Source organism: Nicotiana tomentosiformis, chromosome 8, assembly GCF_000390325.3.
Source record: "Nicotiana tomentosiformis chromosome 8, ASM39032v3, whole genome shotgun sequence".
NCBI classification, from domain to species: Eukaryota; Viridiplantae; Streptophyta; class Magnoliopsida; order Solanales; family Solanaceae; genus Nicotiana; species Nicotiana tomentosiformis.
Window position 1 is genome coordinate 78,267,349 of NC_090819.1, and position 19,206 is coordinate 78,286,554.

General features: G+C 36.1%; 2 protein-coding genes across 7 annotated transcripts; one reads left to right on the top strand and one right to left on the bottom strand.

The window, feature by feature from the left end:
• Positions 1-9,510: 9,510 nt before the first annotated feature.
• Positions 9,511-12,728, top strand: LOC104087495 (uncharacterized). Its single transcript, XM_018767849.3, has 3 exons — positions 9,511-9,773; positions 12,203-12,334; positions 12,473-12,728. Exons 1-3 carry the CDS (start codon positions 9,633-9,635, stop codon positions 12,557-12,559), a joined length of 360 nt encoding a protein of 119 aa, XP_018623365.3. The 5' UTR covers positions 9,511-9,632; the 3' UTR covers positions 12,560-12,728.
• A 247-nt stretch (positions 12,729-12,975) lies between these two features.
• On the bottom strand, positions 12,976-17,267 carry LOC104087494 (mitochondrial import inner membrane translocase subunit PAM16 like 2-like). Of its 6 annotated transcripts, none has more exons than XM_009591982.4 (6): positions 17,064-17,267; positions 16,198-16,424; positions 14,960-15,010; positions 13,664-13,836; positions 13,422-13,552; positions 12,976-13,338 (listed from the first exon to the last, which is right to left on the bottom strand). In XM_009591982.4, exons 4-6 carry the CDS (start codon positions 13,797-13,799, stop codon positions 13,216-13,218), a joined length of 390 nt encoding a protein of 129 aa, XP_009590277.1. In that variant the 5' UTR covers positions 13,800-13,836; positions 14,960-15,010; positions 16,198-16,424; positions 17,064-17,267; the 3' UTR covers positions 12,976-13,215. The 6 variants fall into 6 exon arrangements, with proteins under 6 accessions (XP_009590277.1, XP_009590279.1, XP_033509648.1 ...); XM_009591984.4 differs by lacking the exon at positions 13,664-13,836 and adding an exon at positions 14,370-14,457 and having other exon boundaries at positions 17,064-17,266; XM_033653757.2 differs by lacking the exon at positions 16,198-16,424.
• Positions 17,268-19,206: the final 1,939 nt, after the last annotated feature.

Consider the following 19,206-nt stretch of genomic DNA (forward strand, 5'->3'; position numbering starts at 1 on the left):
ATTAGCAAACGCTAAATGTGTACTTGGGGTTTGAGGACTTCGAGCCGAGGGAGTACCTAGAGAAGTGTGCTATGAAAGAAGAAGTCTGACCATGGATAGCTGAGATTTTAGCACCACCGGGGCCACCACCACCATGGATCACTACTGGGAATCCAATTCACCGGAGCACGTTTAGCTTTGAAGCGAAAGAATGGTAGACTTTATGTGTAGCAGACTTGATCCGTGCCAGAATGAGACCCGTCTGCCAATTCCACAGATTGTTCTTGTGGCTTCTATCATGGCCGGGTACCCAATTAATGTGGGTGTTGTGATGTCGGCCAACATCTCATTGGTAGCACAACAGACCAACACGGCATACCCTTATCCCAACACTACTACAGAGTACCTTACTGGTGCAAAGGTAGAGCCGAGAAAATATGATACAAAGGTGAAGCCAAAGAAGTCATTTGACTGGTACTCATTGATGGATTTGACCAACCCAAATAAGAGAGATCAGCCTTCTACCACCACAGGCCAGTTTAATGAGCCGGCAATGGTAGTTTCTGAGACAGTTGACATTCCATCTATATCGGTTGAGCCATATCTAGTGCTGCTGCTATGCCTCTGCCACCATCTTCAGCTCCTACCACAACCCCCAAGGCATTCCCTGCTACAACTCCAAGTTTGGTGCCCATGCCTACAACTCATTATCTGTTCTACGAGTCTCCTAGACTTTGGTGAGTCTCATCAACTGGATGCAAACAGATACTTCAAAGTTGTTTGAGATATCTAGTACTGTTGCAGTGCAGTCATTTACATAAGCATCACAAGTCTGATCTTGATGAGAAGTTGTAAATGATTATGGACAACCAGAAGATGATCATGGATACTCTGGTACAGCAGGGGTCGGTCATTGAGGAGTTAACCAAGGAAGTGAAGAAGATAAAGAAGTCCCAGGCAAGCAAGAGTTCAGTTGATAAGATTAGGAAGGAGGTGACCCAACTTGCGACAGCTGGGGATTTGCCATTTGAAATGTTACCTGACCCAGACCAGTCCGCGCCAGATCCATCTGCACCATCTACACCGGTTGCACCAGCTGGCCAGTCTGATGAGTCATGCCTTGCTACTGATACTACTGAAGCAGTGTGTGCGATGTTTTCCACTCATGCCACTCCCAGATATGATGATGATGAGATACAGTTGGCTGGCCGAACGGGAGATGTTGCTGCTGGGGACACTGAGATGTCCAAAGATGCTTAGGGAGTTTTTCCTCGCCCTCTCTCTTTTCACTCTTATTTTTTAAAGCATTGGGAACAATGCTTACTCTTATTTGAGGGGGTGGAGTTTATTTGATTGGCACATTTGGATACATTCAGACTGTAATAACTGGACGATTCTATTTTTTTCTTGTTCTTTTTAGTTTACCTATCTTTAGTAGTTATTGTTCATTAGCTTCTTTAACTTTCCACTTTAGTTTTTGTTATCTTAGTAGCTTTGTTTTTATGTGTTTCCTAGTAGTATGGATAATAATCTTTTGGTTTTGTTATTGTCACGGTTCTTTCCAAAATAGTTTTGTGTGAACCGGGTGACTCGTCCCAATGATGGATGGCGTGACAATCTTCTTAACGAAATGAGTCAGTTTTTTGTGTTTAGGTAATAATAATAGTAATAGTCATGAATAAAAGGCATAATCAAGTCATTCTCAAAAAAGAGTTATTCATGCTTCATTTGGTACCAACACACTTAACTACGTGCTTATGGTTTGAAACAAGGTTTTTGAAAAGAAAAATAGCTCTAATTAGTGACTTTTGAGACTGTTGAGTTGACTTTGGTAATCATCAAGTGGTCTATTGGACCATAGTGGTCTTTAACTTGATTATGGTTGTTGTAGGCTTTCGACTCTATCCTTTTTTATGGTGTAGTTGCGTGAGGGGTGAGGTGATTTATTGCTAGTCCAAGTACCCGTATGAATGGTCTAAAACTTGCCCTGAATGTGCTTCAAGGCGAAATCCTAAGTTTTGCTTGGTTTGGGAAATGATTGTAGTCTTTCCTTGGTCCGTTTGAGCTTTCTTATGCCAATCAATGTTGTTATACCTATTCAACCCCCTTTAAGCCTCTAGCCATTCTCATTTGATAACCATCATATAAGACTTTACCCATTTTTATTATGATCCTCTCTTGGCACCCGAACCTTCTTTAACACTCTTGTAAAATAAGTGGCTTAAAGAATAAGTTTGGGGGGAGAGTTAAGGAATTTGAAAGAGGTATCAAGGCACCAAAAAGAGAAAAGAAATGATCTCTATGAAAAGAGAAGGCAAGAAAAGAAAAGGAACAAAAAGAAGATGCATAAACGAGAATAAAAGAAAGGGTTAATGGAATCAAAAAGAGATAATCACCCCTAACATGAGCATCAAGGGAGAAAAGGGATGAAATGATCAAGAAAGAGTGATGTCAAGTCTCTCTAACCCCCAAGAAAGAAAGAGAATGCCTCTAAGAATAGGCAAATGTGAGCCAAGAAATAAAAATGTGGAGATCTTAAGGAAAGGTGTAACCACTTACCCATATGGTATCCTACCCCAATCCAAAAGACTTCATTACAACCTGAAAGAAGTCCTACTTAATTTTGAACCGAGTGAGCTTATATTAATGGTGATCTACATGAGGGGCAAGCCTGTGGTACTTGAAGTTGTACTTGTGACATTTTTTTTGTGAGAGAAGAGCGAACCTTTTATGGATCTTAAGATTGAGTGCTAACATTTGAAGTGAGCTTGGCAAATGGAAGGTAGAGGAGGAAGAGTTTGGACTCCACCATGATCTACATGATAGAACAAGAGTCCTTGATGAGCAAAGTCAATTCTTGAAGCTCAAATGTCATATTAGAACTATATGTGTATGTTATGTAATTTTTCACCTTGTTGATAATGCATGAGTAGTGTGGATAATTGTTGGTCCTAACTGAGTATGAATGGCTTACCATTGATTCTCTAAAATGACCTTTCACTATGAGGAGGTGGGAACTAATCTATTTGCTTGAGTACAAACAAAGACTTAAGTTTGGGGGAGTTGATAAGTGTGGATTTTGACCACTTATTAGTATCTTATTACTTTAGTTTTAGTCCGAATGTATTGATTTATATTCCCAAAACTAATGAAAGTGTAAGAATTGCAGGAATGTTGGAGATTTGGACTCTAATGAAGAAATCTAACTCAAAATGGAGTGTTCCGGCTCATAAGGCAAGAAGGGGTGCACCAGACCAAAAGTGCGGTCCGCAGAAGTATTTCTACGGCCGTAGAAGAAAGCGCGGACCCTAGAATTCTCTCTGCGGCCGCAGATCTGGTGTTGAAGCTTAGAGGTTGATTGAAGAGAAGTGTGGACCGCATACAATTTGTGCAGTAGCAGAACATGGCCGCACTGACAAAAATTCAAAAAGTTCAAAGAGTGCAAAATGATCAAGATTGGAGCCTTGCCAGAAGTGCGGAACGCACATGGAATTGTGCGGCCGTAGAAGCTGAAATGTGGGCGCAGATCAAATTGTGCGGCTGCAAAATCCTCTACCTGCAGACTCAAGCAAAGTGCGGACCGCATATGGAATTATGCGACCACAGAACCTCCCGAAGGACATTTTTATCATTGAATTTTGGGCCACTATATATAGACGGGTCAGTTTTTCCAATTTAACACTACAATACTCTAACTCTTTAAGTAGAAACTTAGATTGACCGTCAAGTTTTGTAGTTTTTCTGAGCTATAGCCTTTGTAGTTTACCACTTTGGGTCATTTGTGGCCAATTTGGGTTAAAAACACAATAATTTATCATTTTAATTTCATGTTATGACTTTAATTAGTATTTTTTCTTTATTCTTTTTCATTTTTACTATAAGCAACTAGATATTTACTAGGGTTGCGACCCAACCCTAATGTGTAAACCTTATGGGTAATTAATCTAATGCTTGTTTATGATTAGATATTTGTTATTTAGCCTTGTTCATGCTATAATTTTAGAATTAATGGTTGCAAATATTGATTCATGCCTTTTTGACTTGGTCTTTACTTGAGAAAGAGAGACTTAGTCTAGGAAAACTTGGCTAACAAGAAATTGGGCTAGTTAAGGCTTTGACTAGCCTAATTAAAGGGTTTAAACTAGAGATAGGAAAAACCCGACTTGAGCTCATATCAACTATGTTGTTTGATACCCATTTGGACTTGAGAAAGTCAAATTGGCAAAATCATTCTCTGACCGAGAGGTATTGAGTGGGTAATTTAGAGTTGGGAGCTATAATACACCCCAATCACCAAAACAAATGTTAACGTAATTAACCCATTTGGCTAACACCTAGGTGAAGGTTATATCCCTAGGCCTTTTACATATTTGAAAACAGCCAAAAATAATTAATCAACTTCTAGTTTCACTTCTCTAGTTAGCCATTGATAGTATAGTTTTTAGAAGTAATTTGCAAAACCAACTTGTTTGGAAGTGTATTTAAGACATTTCTTCTACACGCATCAAGTGTACACTCTAGCACCCATTCTTAGCTCCCTGAGAAAATCGACCCCGACTCATAGTTGAGTACTATTCTTCCAACGACCTCTTCCACTCATTGTTGAGTGTGGATTGGGAGTGGATCAAATATCAACTGGGAGATTCGACTGTTACAGAATGAATGTAGACATACTATAGAATAAATGTAGACAGAATGAATATAGACATAATGAATATAAACATACTTTTATGTATATATACTTGTTACTTCTTGCTATAATACCCAAGGAGATTGCTTCATTTTCTCTGTATTTTACATGGTATCAAAGCAGAGACATTTGATTTTACCGATGTTACTTCAGAAAGTTCGCCGGAAGTCATAGATCAGGTCTGGTACGAGGGAACCAGTTCATGGTTTTATTTCTGATGTTTGCTCGATATTTCCGGTCAGAATTTTGTGGTTTCTTATTCATCAAACTTTGGTTGGGTAGATTTCAAAGATTCTAGGTTTTATCAATTTTGTTTTCTTTGGTCAAAATTATCTTTTTTTTACTTTTCATTTATTGATTCGGTATCTGATTACTATCTAAGGACTCCATATTCTTGGTAAATTTTTCCTCTGTGAATCTTTGGCTTGTTGAGCTTTATATAAGTGAAGATCATTTTGGTGATTGGGCTAGATGAGAGATTCTGTTACTTGATCTTTTGGATATTTGTTGGGGTATCTTTTTAGTAAAATTTTATTGGTCCCTCTTCCATTATTTTGATACTTTGAGTGTTCTAGTTGAGCAAATTTTTGGTGAAAGTTTTCAATTATATCATTTGGAATACTATTTTGTTTGATTCTCACTTATTCTCTGATTCATTGGGTAAACTTCAGATTCTGTATTCCGAGGGGTAACTTTATTTGTGTAAAGTTCTGGTTGTGGTCAGTTTGCTGGAGTTCCTTTTTGTTTACTATATCCTGAACTTATGGCTACGCCTCCTAGTCCAACAATCTTGGTTTTAAATGAGTTTCTAAAATTCCTTCAATATCAAAAAATCAATTAAGGAACCTTCTTCGGTTACTGATTTTGCTAGGTCGGATAAAACATGTCTTATCACCTCTTCAAAATAAATGGGTGATTGATTCATGTGCCACAAATTATATGACTATGGCTCCCATTCATCAGGAATGTAGAGATCACATGATAAATATCCTTTACCAATAACATGCTTCGCTGTAAGATTTAAAAATAAATAATGGTCGGGGAAAAAGCGACACAACAATGAAGGTGTCTGGTGATTTTATTAACATAAATCAGATTAAAGGCCAAGTTTGATAGACTTAATACAGAAGAAAAGGTAACAAAGGAAGTTTGTTTACGAGTTCCAGATCTAACACTGTTACAAGTTCATCCATCAGCTATAGTAATTGGAGAGGTTGCTCTGTGTGGCCATGTCCTGTTCTTTTCAAAATCGGGCATAGTTATTTTGTCAATTTTGTAGATGATTTTTCTCGAATGAATTGGATTTACTTTATGAAAAGCCGCTCTGAAGTGTTTACTCACTTTTCTGCCTTCTGTGCTGAAGTCAAAACTCAATTCAATGCTTCGACGCCTATTGTAAGGAGTGATAACGCTAAAGAATACATGTCAGAGTTATTTCGGTCCTACATGAGATAACATGGTATACTACAGTCTTCATGTGTTGACACACCTTCTAAAAATGGAGTTGCTGAGAGGAAGAATAGGCATATACTTGAGACAGCTCTGCCACTTTTATTCCAAATGAAGGTCTCTAAATAGTTCTGGGCTTATACAGTCTCTACAACTTATTTTTTGATTAATCACATGCAATCTAATGTACTTGGTGGTAATATACCTTATAATGTTCTTTTCAAGTCATTATTTTTGATGGAACCTAAGGTGTTTGATTGTACATGTTATGTTCGAGATGTTCAACCATCTGTTACCAAGTTGGATCCCAAGACATTGAAGTATGTTTTCCGGGCTATCCTCGCCTTCAAAAGGGTTTGAATGTCATTCTACTGAAATTGGCAAATATCTAGTGTCAACTGATATGGTATTTTGAGAGACTACACCATTCTTCTATGCACCTCCCATTTCTACCGTCCAAGAGGAGGAAAATGAGTGGCTAGTATATCAGGTTACCCGTACTTTGATAGAAAAATCAAATATTTCTTCATCTCCTAGTTCTTCTATTGAGCAACAATCGACTATTATACCTTCAGCACCTGCTCTAACTTTGTTAGCAAGACCGCCAATTGTTCAAGTTTACTCGCAGAGGCGAGAGACAAATGATACATGTCCTACAACTGTTCCTTCGTCATCAGATCCTCCTCCACCTGATCTACTAGAAAACCTTGACCTTCCTATTGATCTTTGCAAAGGTACACGTACTTGCAAATCCACATATTTCATTGCTAATTTTATTTTTTATGACCGCTTATCATCTACGTTAGAACTATGATTGCTTCTTTAGACTCCATCTCAATACCTAAAACAGTGAAGGGAGCTTTGAATCATCCATGATGGACTGATGCAATGCTTGAGGAAATACATGCCTTAGAAAATAACCACACGTGGGATTTGGTGGATTTACTCAAGGGAAAGAAACCAATGAGATGTGAGTGGGTATTTACAATTAAAGTTACTCTAGATGGTTTTCTGTGGCAAGACTTAAAGACAGTCTTGTGGCTAAAGGGTATGCTCAAACTTATAGGGTGGATTATTCTGACACCTTCTCCCCGGTTGTCAAACTCACTTCTGTCCGCTTATATATTTCTCTAGCTGCTTCTAAGAATTGGCCTTTACACCAGTTGGATATTAATAATGCGTTTCTTCATAGTGATCTTCAGAAGGAAGTGTATATAGAGCAACCACCCAGTTTTGTTTCTCAAGGGGAGTATGGGAAATTCTATCATTAGAAGAAGTCCTTGATGGCTTGAAGCAAAATCCTTGATCTTGGTTTGACAAGTTTAGTGAGGTAATTCAGGAGTTTGGACTGAAAATGAGCAAGTGTGATAATACAGTCTTCTATCGGCAATCAACAGTTGGAACTATTCTTCTTGTAGTATATGTTGATGACATTGTTATCACAGAAAATGACTATGTAGGAATTTCTTACCTTAAGTCTTTCCTGCACACTAGGTTTCATACAAAGGACTCGGGCATGTTGAAATACTTTTTGGGAGTAGAAGTAAATAGAAGCTAGAAGGGAATTCTTTTATCTCATAAAAAGTATATTCTTGTCTTGCTTGCAGAAAGTGGAAAGTTGGCAGTTAAACCCTGCAATACTCCAATGGTTACTGATGTGCATCTGATGAAAGATGATGGAGATCATTTTGATGATCCAGAGAGATACATGATGTTAGTTGAAAAATTAAACTACCTCGCTGTGACTCGTTCAGATATAGCCTTTGCGGTAAGTGTTGTTAGCTAGTTCATGTCTGCACCAACGGTCAAACATTGATCAGCTTTGAATCGGATTTTATGTTACTCGAAAGGAGCTCCTGGACTTGGCATATTATATAGCAATCACGGTTATACTCGTATTGAGTATTTTGCAGATGCTGATTGGACTGGATCCAAAATTGTAAGAAGATCTACTACATGTTATTGTGTCTTTATTAGAGGAAACCTGGTATCGTGAAGAAGTAAGAAGCAAAATATTGTATCTCGATCAAGTACAGAATCTAAATATAGAGTTATATCTTAGTCTGTATGTGAGATTATGTGGATACATCATCTTTTGACTGAAATTGGGTTGGAGCATCCAATACCAACAAAACTCTGGTGTGACAATCAAGATGGCCTCCATATTGAGTCAAATCCGATGTATCATGAAAGAACTAAGCATATTGAGGTTGACTACCATTTTATTCGGGAGAAGACTCAGTAGAACTTGATATCCACTAGCTACATAAAGATATGAGAGCAACCAACTGATTTATTCACAAAGGCGTTGAATGGAATTCGAGTTGATTACCTTCATAACAAGCTGGACATGATCAATATCTTTGCTTCAGCTTGAGGGGAATATTACAGAATGAATGTAGACAGAATGAATATAGAGATAATGAATGTAGACATATTTTTATGTAATATACATAGCTAGCAGAATTATAGGGATTCGAAATAGATTTATAGGATCTCCTTTTTTACTCTTTCTATATAGTTAGGGCTCTATGTACTTGTATATATACTTACTTCTTGCAATAATACACAAGGAGATTGCTCCATTTTCTCTGTATTTTACATCGACAATGGCAAGACACCACCAAACATGTTAGGTAACTTTTATCCTAATCTTTTAATGGCAGAACTCCAGTATTAATGTGCTGGAATTTTATCTGTTAAAGTTTTAAAATCTAGCACATGGTGCTGTGGTTTCACCGGTAGAGTATTTTAGAACTCCAAGAGTAATTCCTGGAGTTTTGAACTATACATTTTAAAACTCTAGTAATTGTTCCTGGAGTTCTTTCATGTTTTAGGTAGTGGTATTTTTGTCCAAATTTGTATTTCTGCATTAATGAATGGCTAATTTAAAAGGTGACTGGAGAATCCAAGTAAAATATCATAGGTTGAAAGTTGAAATTTTAGGGTAGAAGAAGCTCAAATATAAGCATGAGAAAGATTCTATAACTACATCTCCAATAACTTCCTGGGTCGAGGAACTAAATCGTTGAACGGTGTAGTCGCCAGAGATCACCCCTGCATAAGCAACACCAGGCAATAACTCCACCTACTTATGCCAACCTTAATCTCCTCGTGTCAATTTGTTATCTATCACAATAAAGGAATACATATCTAATCAAGTTGGGAAAAAAGACGTTTATTGTGATTGTTATTTAGCTTGGTCACATGAAAGGCATATGGCATTTCCGTTAGTTTAAATAGTAGTAATATATTTTGGAATTCCATCAGGTGGACAAAAAATGTTCAATATTTGCAACTTAAAAGAACAAATCTGCTCAGAGTAATATAATTGGGATAAGAATAGGCTTGGCCCGAAACTTAAGGACCACTTGAGTTAAAACCTCTAAGAAGTGACAATCATGTAATATTCTCATTATTGGGGGTTAAATGTGGTTTTATTTTATTTTCCCCATTTCAAAAGTGTTTCGTGTGGTTATGGTTAGTTATTAGGCGGGCCGCGGGAGTGAAGTTTATGGCTACAATGGCTGTTTCCTTGTTCATGGCTGCTAACAGCATTGTGAAGTTAAACTTCCCAATTGTTGTAAAGAATGTGCCTATTGAATCCTTTCGTGTTTTCTTGAAGCCTGTGCGTTGTCTTCCTGTACAGCAACAGGTATTAAGCATTCTGTATAAACCTTATTCATTTTACTAATGACTTAAATTATAGCCTATGTGTTATGTGTAGTGTAGTTCATTATTCTGTGATTTGTGATTGATTTTCATATTTGGTGAAAGTGATGTGTGTAACTTTTCTCAAGTTCTGTGGAGCAAAGAAATTGTCGTTTTCTTACTATTTGAGTTGGATCTTTTTCTTTTCCACTAAGTTACATTCTATAGTTGATATTCCGATCTGATAATACCTTGGAGCAATGGTTGAACCTGGAATTTATGCAAGGGATTCAAAACAATACTATATTTTCACACATAGAACCCCTTTACCACTATGCTAAAAGTTTTCCTTAGGTCAAGGGGATTCAACAGTTCGTATGTAACTCAAAATTATCTGTTTGCACAGTATAATTATTCGAAAAAGTGGATTCAATTGACCCCCCTTACTCTTACCTAGCTCTGCCCCCTGCGTCTGAAGTTAGTATTTGAAGATTAAGCTGTAGGTTGAGTATGGAAATGGATCAATCCGCGTGGAAATTCTTATTGATAATTAAGATGATGGGGAAGTTGGTATACAGAAACAGAAATTCTAAGTCGTACTGTTGAGATACAGAAACAGAAGAAAATGAGGGAAATCTCTGCATTCCCACATGGGATATTCGATTCATATATCCTTTTACTGCATAAATACTTTACCCTCATGTACTGGACTACTAATGTTGGTGCGGATAAAAATGGATGGATACCTAATAAGGTCTTCAAAAATTCTGTGGCTTATTAACACAGCTTGGTCTAGTCAGGAAGCAGGCTTCTGTTGGGTCATCTTTGACAAAGTAAAACTTTAATGAGACCTTGGAAAAATCTTGGTATACAAGTGGTTATGCAGAAATAGAGAACCTACACAAAATTACGATTCTCTACAAATAACACCCATTCCGCTATGTTGACAGAAAGCTCATGGTTGCTCAAAAGTTGCTAAGAACAAAACACGGACCTCCATCCCTAGTCCCTACAAAATCATTTCCTGCTCCATCAAAAGTTATCATCTTCTTTTCCTTCTAAAGTATCCACATAGGAGCCAAAGGGGCAGCATTTTTATGGTTTCCATCTTCTTTTCCTTCTTTTGAACGTCCTACTAAGCATCACTTCTTTAAATGTAGCTGGCATTGTTCATTGTACCCCAAACAGATTCTGCAGCATCCACCACAATTGTATTGCAACCTGGCAATGCACTAATAAGTCATCCACATCTTCGCCCGAATAATTGTAATGTAAGACCAGCTAAGATAGGTGAAAAGAACATGCATTTCTTGGAGCTCTAGTATTCCGCGCTGAGATGAGATGAGTCTTGATAACCTGTGGTAGATGGACTTTACCGAAAATACTCCACTCCCCATTTTGTCCTTTTCCATATCTTGATCAGATAATGTAATTAATATGTTATATTTGAACCACTTAACATGAGTGTTGCTGACATGGTCAGATCAACTTGTCATGTCTTAGTTCTCAGTGGTTCACTATAGTCTAGAATTCCTGAAAGTCATTAATCTCCTTAGTTTGTCTTCTTGAGTATTTCTCTTTCCATTAAATGATGATCCGTCCTTATAGATATTTAGATCTCCAACAGCTTAACCATTTCTAAGTAGAGATACTTTTAAGTCCGCTATGATCTTACGCTCATTTTCTCATAGCTCTGGGAATCTGTACTTAGATGAGAAAATCCGTGTTCTCACTTTTCAATAAGACTTCAACAAAAATACTATGCTTCCCCTTTAGTTCTTTTTCCTAGTATGTTGATCTTGATCCGGTAAAGGAATATGCTTTCTGTTTGGACCATATTATCATGAGTGTTGCTGGTGTTTCGACTAATAATGGTGAGATCAACTTGTCATGTCTTAGTTTTCAGTGGTTTAGTATAGTCTAAAATTCCTGATTTTGTCTTCTTGAGCATTTTTCCTTTCCATTACGCCATGACCTTTGTTTATATTTAGATCTGCATCAGCAGAGGCGGATGTAGTGAACAACTAACGGGTTCAACTGAACCCATAACTTTTGATGCAGTATAAAATTTATATGTAAAAATTCATTAAAATTGCAAAAATAGTGGATATGAACCCATAACTTTAAAAATATAATGCTAAAAACCTTAAAAGTTGAACCCATAAAAGTTAAATCCTGGATCCGCCCCTGTGCATCGGCTTAACCACCTCATTTCTAAGTGGAGATAGATACCTTTTAAGTCCGCTATGATCTTATGCTCATTTTCTATTAATATTATCTGCTCCGCTAGCTGACTGTATCTTTGTTTTGAGATACTGAATCTTTACATCTTGCGCCTTGCAACATCCGAGTTTCTTTATTTTTTTAGAAGTTCTTATTGCTGTGGAAGTGGTATTTGCTTTAACTCTTTCTCTGTTTGTTCTCATTTGAAAGGCTGAGTCTGGAATCTTGTGCGAGCCTTGTGGTGGCACTGGATGGTTACTTTGTGATTTTTGTAAAGGGCAAAAGACCAATGTGAAATCTGAGACTAACAAAATTTACCGTCGATGTCCATCATGTAGAGCTGTAAGTATCTCTACAATCTTGCATTGCCTTAGTTTTTCACTTTTCAGTGGAACACAATAATTACATCGATTGATGTTTCAGATGTGTTGTTAAGTTTTAATAATAATTCCACTGAACTTTTTCTTTGTGTTACTGCAGGTGGGATACATATTGTGCTCAAAATGCAAAGTTTTCAAATGCGTTACTTTCCCAAATTATGAAGATGGTGAAGTCCTCAGCTTTTGAACTCGCAAGTTCATCTCAGTTGCTATATATCTCGAATATTCATTTTGACCAATTACCATATATATAATTTTACTGACTGGAGTTGCTATGTAAGTTTACCTGATATGTTTACTCTTTCGATAATCAGTATAAAGAAAAAGAAAACAGCTGTGAGATTTCAGGCGTTAAAGAGATGTGTACACTGACTTTTATAGTCCTCCAGATCATTGCATAATTGTTTTGATAAACCAGTTAAACAAAGCACATATCAGAGGTTCAACTTGTGAGAATCAAATAAGTTGAGCTGAAAAAGGATTTCAAATGTAGTCTCAACATTTCTGTGAAGCAACTAGTCTGTGTTCTCAACGATAGCATTGTGAATCTTTAGTATAGACAGTAATTAGTAATGAAAAGCCTGAATAAATGAATACTCCTCGTTAGCTACCTAAGGAATCATGATATCTTTATTAATACAAACGTATTCTACGATTTTGTAGCGTGTCTACAAGAACCTCAAGCTGCTGTCAGCCAAATTAATTTTGACAAAGATCCGAGGAACTAACTAGGTAGTCACTAGCACCAAAGATATACAATAGTCATCTGGAGGAGTTTTCCTTTTTGGATTCGAAACTCTTAGTCGAGCTGATGGCGAGATTGATTTTTTCTTCGAGGTTCACTTATTTTTTTTCTGGTTCTTTAGGTTGGTAAACTGCTTCTAAACACTCTTTAGCTCTGTGAATCTTTGACTGAAGGTAAAAACTCCCATTTTTAGCATTTCGCTCAAACAAGTTGTCATACTTCTGCAAGAAGAATGAGAAGCAAAGTATTTGTCATACTGAAGACAAAGGAAGTGTTACAAGGTAATGACGCCATTTAGACGAACCTGCACAATTTCTTCCCATGATGAATTCTCAGTGACGCCAAGAATCTGCCTTGCCTCTCCCTCCGTCATGGTTTTACTAGCTCTTTTAATATTCTGCACTGCTTCTTGAGCAACACCATTTTTCGAGGCATCTGCCATCAAGATGCAGTAAGTACATCATGTGGCAAGATGTGCAGGGAAGCAAACATATAACAACAAACCAAGTCATACCCAATAGCTTAACTCAGAATATTGAATCTTACCCCATTTCATTCCTTGAGGTAGGAGCGGGACATGAATCAACCATGCCGAAACATACTTTTTATGATTAACAATTCTTTCTAATGCAGAATTTGGTAGTGATTCCTTTGGATTAAAATCCCTAAGAAAATCACCCATGTATCTCTACTTAGTATTAATACAGTACATTCCTTGTCTGCAAGTGATTAACCAGGTAGTTAACACACAAAAACTCTGGAAATCACAGTTTCAAATCCCAACTAAAATCACTCAGAATGAGTCTATCAACTCCAACCCGGTGAGTAGGATAACTTAGCCCCACTGCTTGTAGGTTGTGCAAGCTGCCTGATGGATAAACCAAATGGGCGTGCAAGCTAACTCACACATTCAAATCAAAAGAAAAAACCTCTCGAGCGCGCGCGCACACAAAAAGAAAAAAAACTTTGGATAGAATTTAGGGACGCAGCTTGTCGTTATTGCTGAATCAATATATTCTAAAGTAACCATGCACGGCATTTTTGGGATTTTTTTAATAAGAGCATTCCTTGGGAATTAAATTAACCTCACATCTAATGAAAAACAATGCAACAGTTCTGAAATGCTTATGATGCAGAACGCCTCAGATTAATTGCCTATAAAATTAATTATAAAAGAGGAGGGTTGGGGGCTGGGGGTGGGGGCTGGGGGTGGGGAGTGGGGGGTGGGGACATGAATTCAGAAGATACTTACTGGCTAATGCCTGACGATATGCTTGAACAAAAGCCCTTGCCAATATAGAAGAGCCCATTACAATTAAATTAGCAAGAATTTTTGCAGCCTGCCTCAAGAACAACATGATTGTGTTTCCCGCATTAAGATATCAATTCAAGTAAGCGGATGGCTCATGAGAATGCACTTGAAAGGGTAGGGAAAACATCAAAGAACAGTGATGTAATGTGAGGTATGGCCCTAAACATCCACTTTTTCTATGATAAGAACCATGTTGGTAAAAAGAGTAAATTTATGATTTTACTTTTGTGTAGGGGGATAGAGGGGAGGTCACATGGACATGGTTAGTCGTTAAATCATTTTTACTAATCCATCAAATGCGTTACCATTTCAACCCAGCTAAGTAAAGAGAGAGCCTAACTTAAAATGGCAAAAGAACAAAAAAGGAAGAGTTAGACTAAAGAAATCCTTAACTTGCCAAAAAGACTTTTGAAGAATTCTATAAACAAGCAAAATGATAATACTCAAATTCAAAGGAAAAAGGAATTGGCAGAATTCACATCTGGATGAATATTGCACCAAGAATAAAAAAGTTAAAAGTACAAACATACCATTGATGAAATTAGGAGATGACCCCAACCAGGAAAGCGGAAATGAGTAACCTAAGAAAAGACCAAACATTGGATCAATTAGATTAAAAAATCAAAAAGCTACTTGTATACATGATATTAGTAGTCCCCAATAAGACCAAATACCATAAATAGTAAAAAATAAAAATACATAAAAAAGAAGCTAGAATCCAAGCATTGAAGGTTAAACATTTTCGTTTCTTTATAAGGCCAGTCAAAGGTTAAACATGTTGTGCTTATTTAAGCATCTATGAGTTTGAAGAAAACAACAATACCAACCATCCTCCAGATGAAATACTTTACTCTCAACACATCAGACTAAAACTATCAAACAGCAAACGAAATGATTCCTTCACGAGTCTTCCATGCTTTGCATTCTCTTCCACCAGATGTCAAAGGCTCATTTAAGGCGCACTTAAGCCCTGAAGCTCAGAAAAGCTCAAGGAGGGCGCTTCACCTCGCTTAAGTTGCGCTTCCGTGTAGGCAAGTCACTAAAGTGTGTGCCTCAATGCCCATGAGTTCTATCTTGAACTGAGTGGTACTAAACAGCAAATATTATCAGCAAATAAGTTTATTAGTTGTTGAGGAAAACATTAGGAGTAAATTTGTTTCTTTTTTGTTGAATTACATAATGTATTTTTATTTTTTCCTTTAGTTGCGCTTTTTTTTCCTCACTAAAGCCCGCATTTTAGCTGCGCTTTGCGCTTAAAGCCCCAATCGACCTGGAGCGCTTTTTAGAACTTTTCGCTTTTGACAACATTGTTCCACTCCCTTGTCATCCAAATTCTTATCAAATATCAGTGACTTCTTCTTTAAATAATATCTAAGACAAATTCACTTCCCCTTAACAAAAATGTTATTTTGTTTAGACTTTCGATGCATTAAGCAGAATCACTCCCTTGGTGAAAAAATCCCACATTAATTATATTTTCATTCAAAAACAAAAAAGACAAAGCAGAGCTCAAAATGTGGAAAGTAGAGCATATGCTACACATATTAGTACCAAAAAGAAACTTTCTACACTCAATTTACTGATGCAAAATAGCTTATCTCTTGTAAGGTATACGGTCTTAAATAAGAGTTCCTCACAGCAAAAAGTGGCATTAAGTAATTTCAACAGGTGATGATGGATATCAACTGTATAAACCCTTTATTTCACTAAAGAAGCAGCAGATATAAACTTTGATACAAAAATGCAAAAGTAAATCCAGTCACTCCACCTAATAAGGGGCGAGAATGACAGTTGTATGTGCTTCTTTGGCTAACATGCCAAGGTAACACCCATTTCCTTTGTCATTCCAGCTTCTTTTTCTGGCTTTGCAACCTTTCAGGCAGTATCAGTATGTCCAAAATAATGTTGGTCAGAAAAATGTAAGTGGCTTCTGGGAGAATATGCCTCTTGACCAATTACAATCCAGCCTTGTTCAATTTAGCTGGCTGCTGGCCACTGTTCAAAACATACTCATTATATTCAATTTAGTTGGATATTGTGCTTCAAGAGAAAGCACAAGACTAGGAAGTTGTGCAAGTATAAAATAATATTTTTGCAGAAATTTCCTATTGCCCAGCCTCTTTGCATTTAATTTCAATAACTTCGTAGCCCTCTTAATACAATAAAAATTTATCCTTTATCACTTGAATATGTTATAAAGAAATGGTTTCCTTTGATGGTAGACATTCAGCACTCCACTAGAATCAGTCCATCTATTCTAGTTGTAGTCAACCAATCATTTAAGACCCTTAACAATGAAATTGTAAGAAAGTTAAACATACATACATACAAAAAAAAAAAAAAAAAAAAGGCTCACTCTACATTCTATGATCAAATTGTTTCAAGCCCAATGTAAGCTTAACTAAGGATTACCGTTACATCCAAAAAGCTGAAAACTTTGCAATCGCATTTGTCCTTTTCAAACAATTCAAAGCATATCAATGAAAACACAATAGAAAATGGAAACACTTTTCAGCAGCGATAAGGTAAAGATTAAACAATTTGGATAAATAAGAAAAAATGTCAACTTTTCGGATAATCAGTTAAGAATTCTTAAAAAGCTGACACTTACAGCAAAGTTGAGAAAAATCGTACCTTTTGACAGCAAATAAATCAGATAATGATGAATTCTAAGGCACTCGAAATTAAAGAAAATTTTCGGGGTTGGAAGAAATATGGATGATTTTACGTAGGATTTTTGGGGGTGAGAGTTTCTCGATTTGCCTAGAAAAATTAGGCAGAAGGGGCAACCCCACAAAAGGACGAGGCTATGTTGTTTTGTTTTGTTTTTTTTTTCTTTTCAATTTGTGTTGGTAGAAATATATACTTTTTGCTGTTTGGTTTGAGGCGATAATAAAAGCAAATAAAATAAATAAGGCGAATATACTTTTCTTGTAAATCATGATAACAAATACTCCTAAAAAGTTTTTTTAATGTAATTAAAAAAAATTGATAAATGCAATTTTTTAAATTAAAAATGATAAAAGCAAAGAGAAATAAAGGAACAGAATACCCACCAGATTTTTTGTATTCTTTTTTAGCTTCTTTATCACCAAGAGGGTATTTGGCTAAGCTTATAAGCTTATCAAACTAGCTTATAAGCACTTTTCGGTTTATCTACGCGTTTGGTAAAGTTAAAAGTATTTATGAGTCACGTGCTTATAAGTCAAAAGTCATAAGCTGGTCACCCCCAACTTATGAATTTTTAGCTTATAAACACTTTAAGTTTGACCAAAATTTTTACTATTTTATTCTTAAAATATTCTTTTTTAGAAAAAAACTCTTACATCAATACCCACTGCCTCAAGTATTATTTCAACCTAAACCCCTGCTTCTTCAAGTCTTGAATTCTCATTGACTATTTAAGATAAGCAAATTCTCTATTCCTTTGCATATTCGTATCTATGTGATTGTGTATTAATCTTTGAACTGTATGTAATAAATGAGGACACATCAAAATTTTTGATGTATTGCTTTCTAAGTGTTGTGATGATGAAGACAGTGTTTGTTTCTCTTCAAATATTTTGTCCTATTTAGGTTTATTTTTTACTGAGAAACTTTTGTCAATTTATTAATTATTATAACTTATAATTATATGCTCATCATAAAATAAATTATATTTATCATAAAAATTATCTTATCTAAGCATAGTTGTATTAAAAATAAAATAACATACAGAATATTTTGAATTTGAATCGATCTGGAATCTAAAATTTTGAAAAAAATTACGCCTTTATAAGTGTAAATATTTATAAGGTTATTTAAGTCATTTTAACAGAAAAAGAGCTTATCAACACTTTTTTATCAAATACTACAACAGCTTATTATCAATTTTAGCACTTGTATCCAAATACGTAACTGCTTATTTATTAAATCAGTTTCAGCACTTAAAAGTACTTCCTAATGCTTATCAGCTAATTCAAATCAGCTAATCCAAACGGGCTCTAACTAGGACAAAAGCAAAGAACAAATCTCATATTGAAACGCGACATTAATTTAAATTAACAGGGAAAATGCATAACTACCTGACCTATAGCCGGATTCCTAACTACACACTCTATCTTTGTGGAGGTTTTATTACCCCTAAACTATTTTAAACTAGAATTATTTGCACCCTTAAAGCTTATGTGGCATAGTGTGTGTATTTCACTCTCGAAAAAGTGAGAAGCAAGAAAAAATAATTTTTAAGTAGAATTATTTGCACCCTTAATTATGTGGCAGAGTGTGTATATTTCAATCTCTTTGGGAAAGTGAGAAGCAAGAAAAAATGATTTTCAGATTTTTGTTTTTGTTTTTTTTACTATTTTTAGTGAGATATATAATTTCTTACTTTTGTTTTTCTTTTTCTTTTTCTTTTTCTTTGTCTTTTTCTTTTACTTCTTTTTTTGTTTCTTCTCTAATTCCGGCACATATGCACTCGCCGACGACTTTATCTAATCATTCTTCTTCTATTTATTCTGTTTTTCTTCTTTCTCTTTCTATCCTTTTCATTTTTGTGTCTGAAACAGACCTTCAAACAGAATAGAACCAATCGACCATAACCTAGACAAAAATTATACCGACTAGACCAGATTTGGACAACTGTTTCGGGTGTAAAAGGGTAGTTTCGATGGAGGTTTGTGGCTAGTTTCGAATGTTTTCTACTGTTTGTTTGGAGCTGGTTTCGAGGGATGTTTTCAGCTATAGATTGGCTGAATTTTGGGACTGGATTTGGCTCATTTTGGGTGTTGTTTCACTG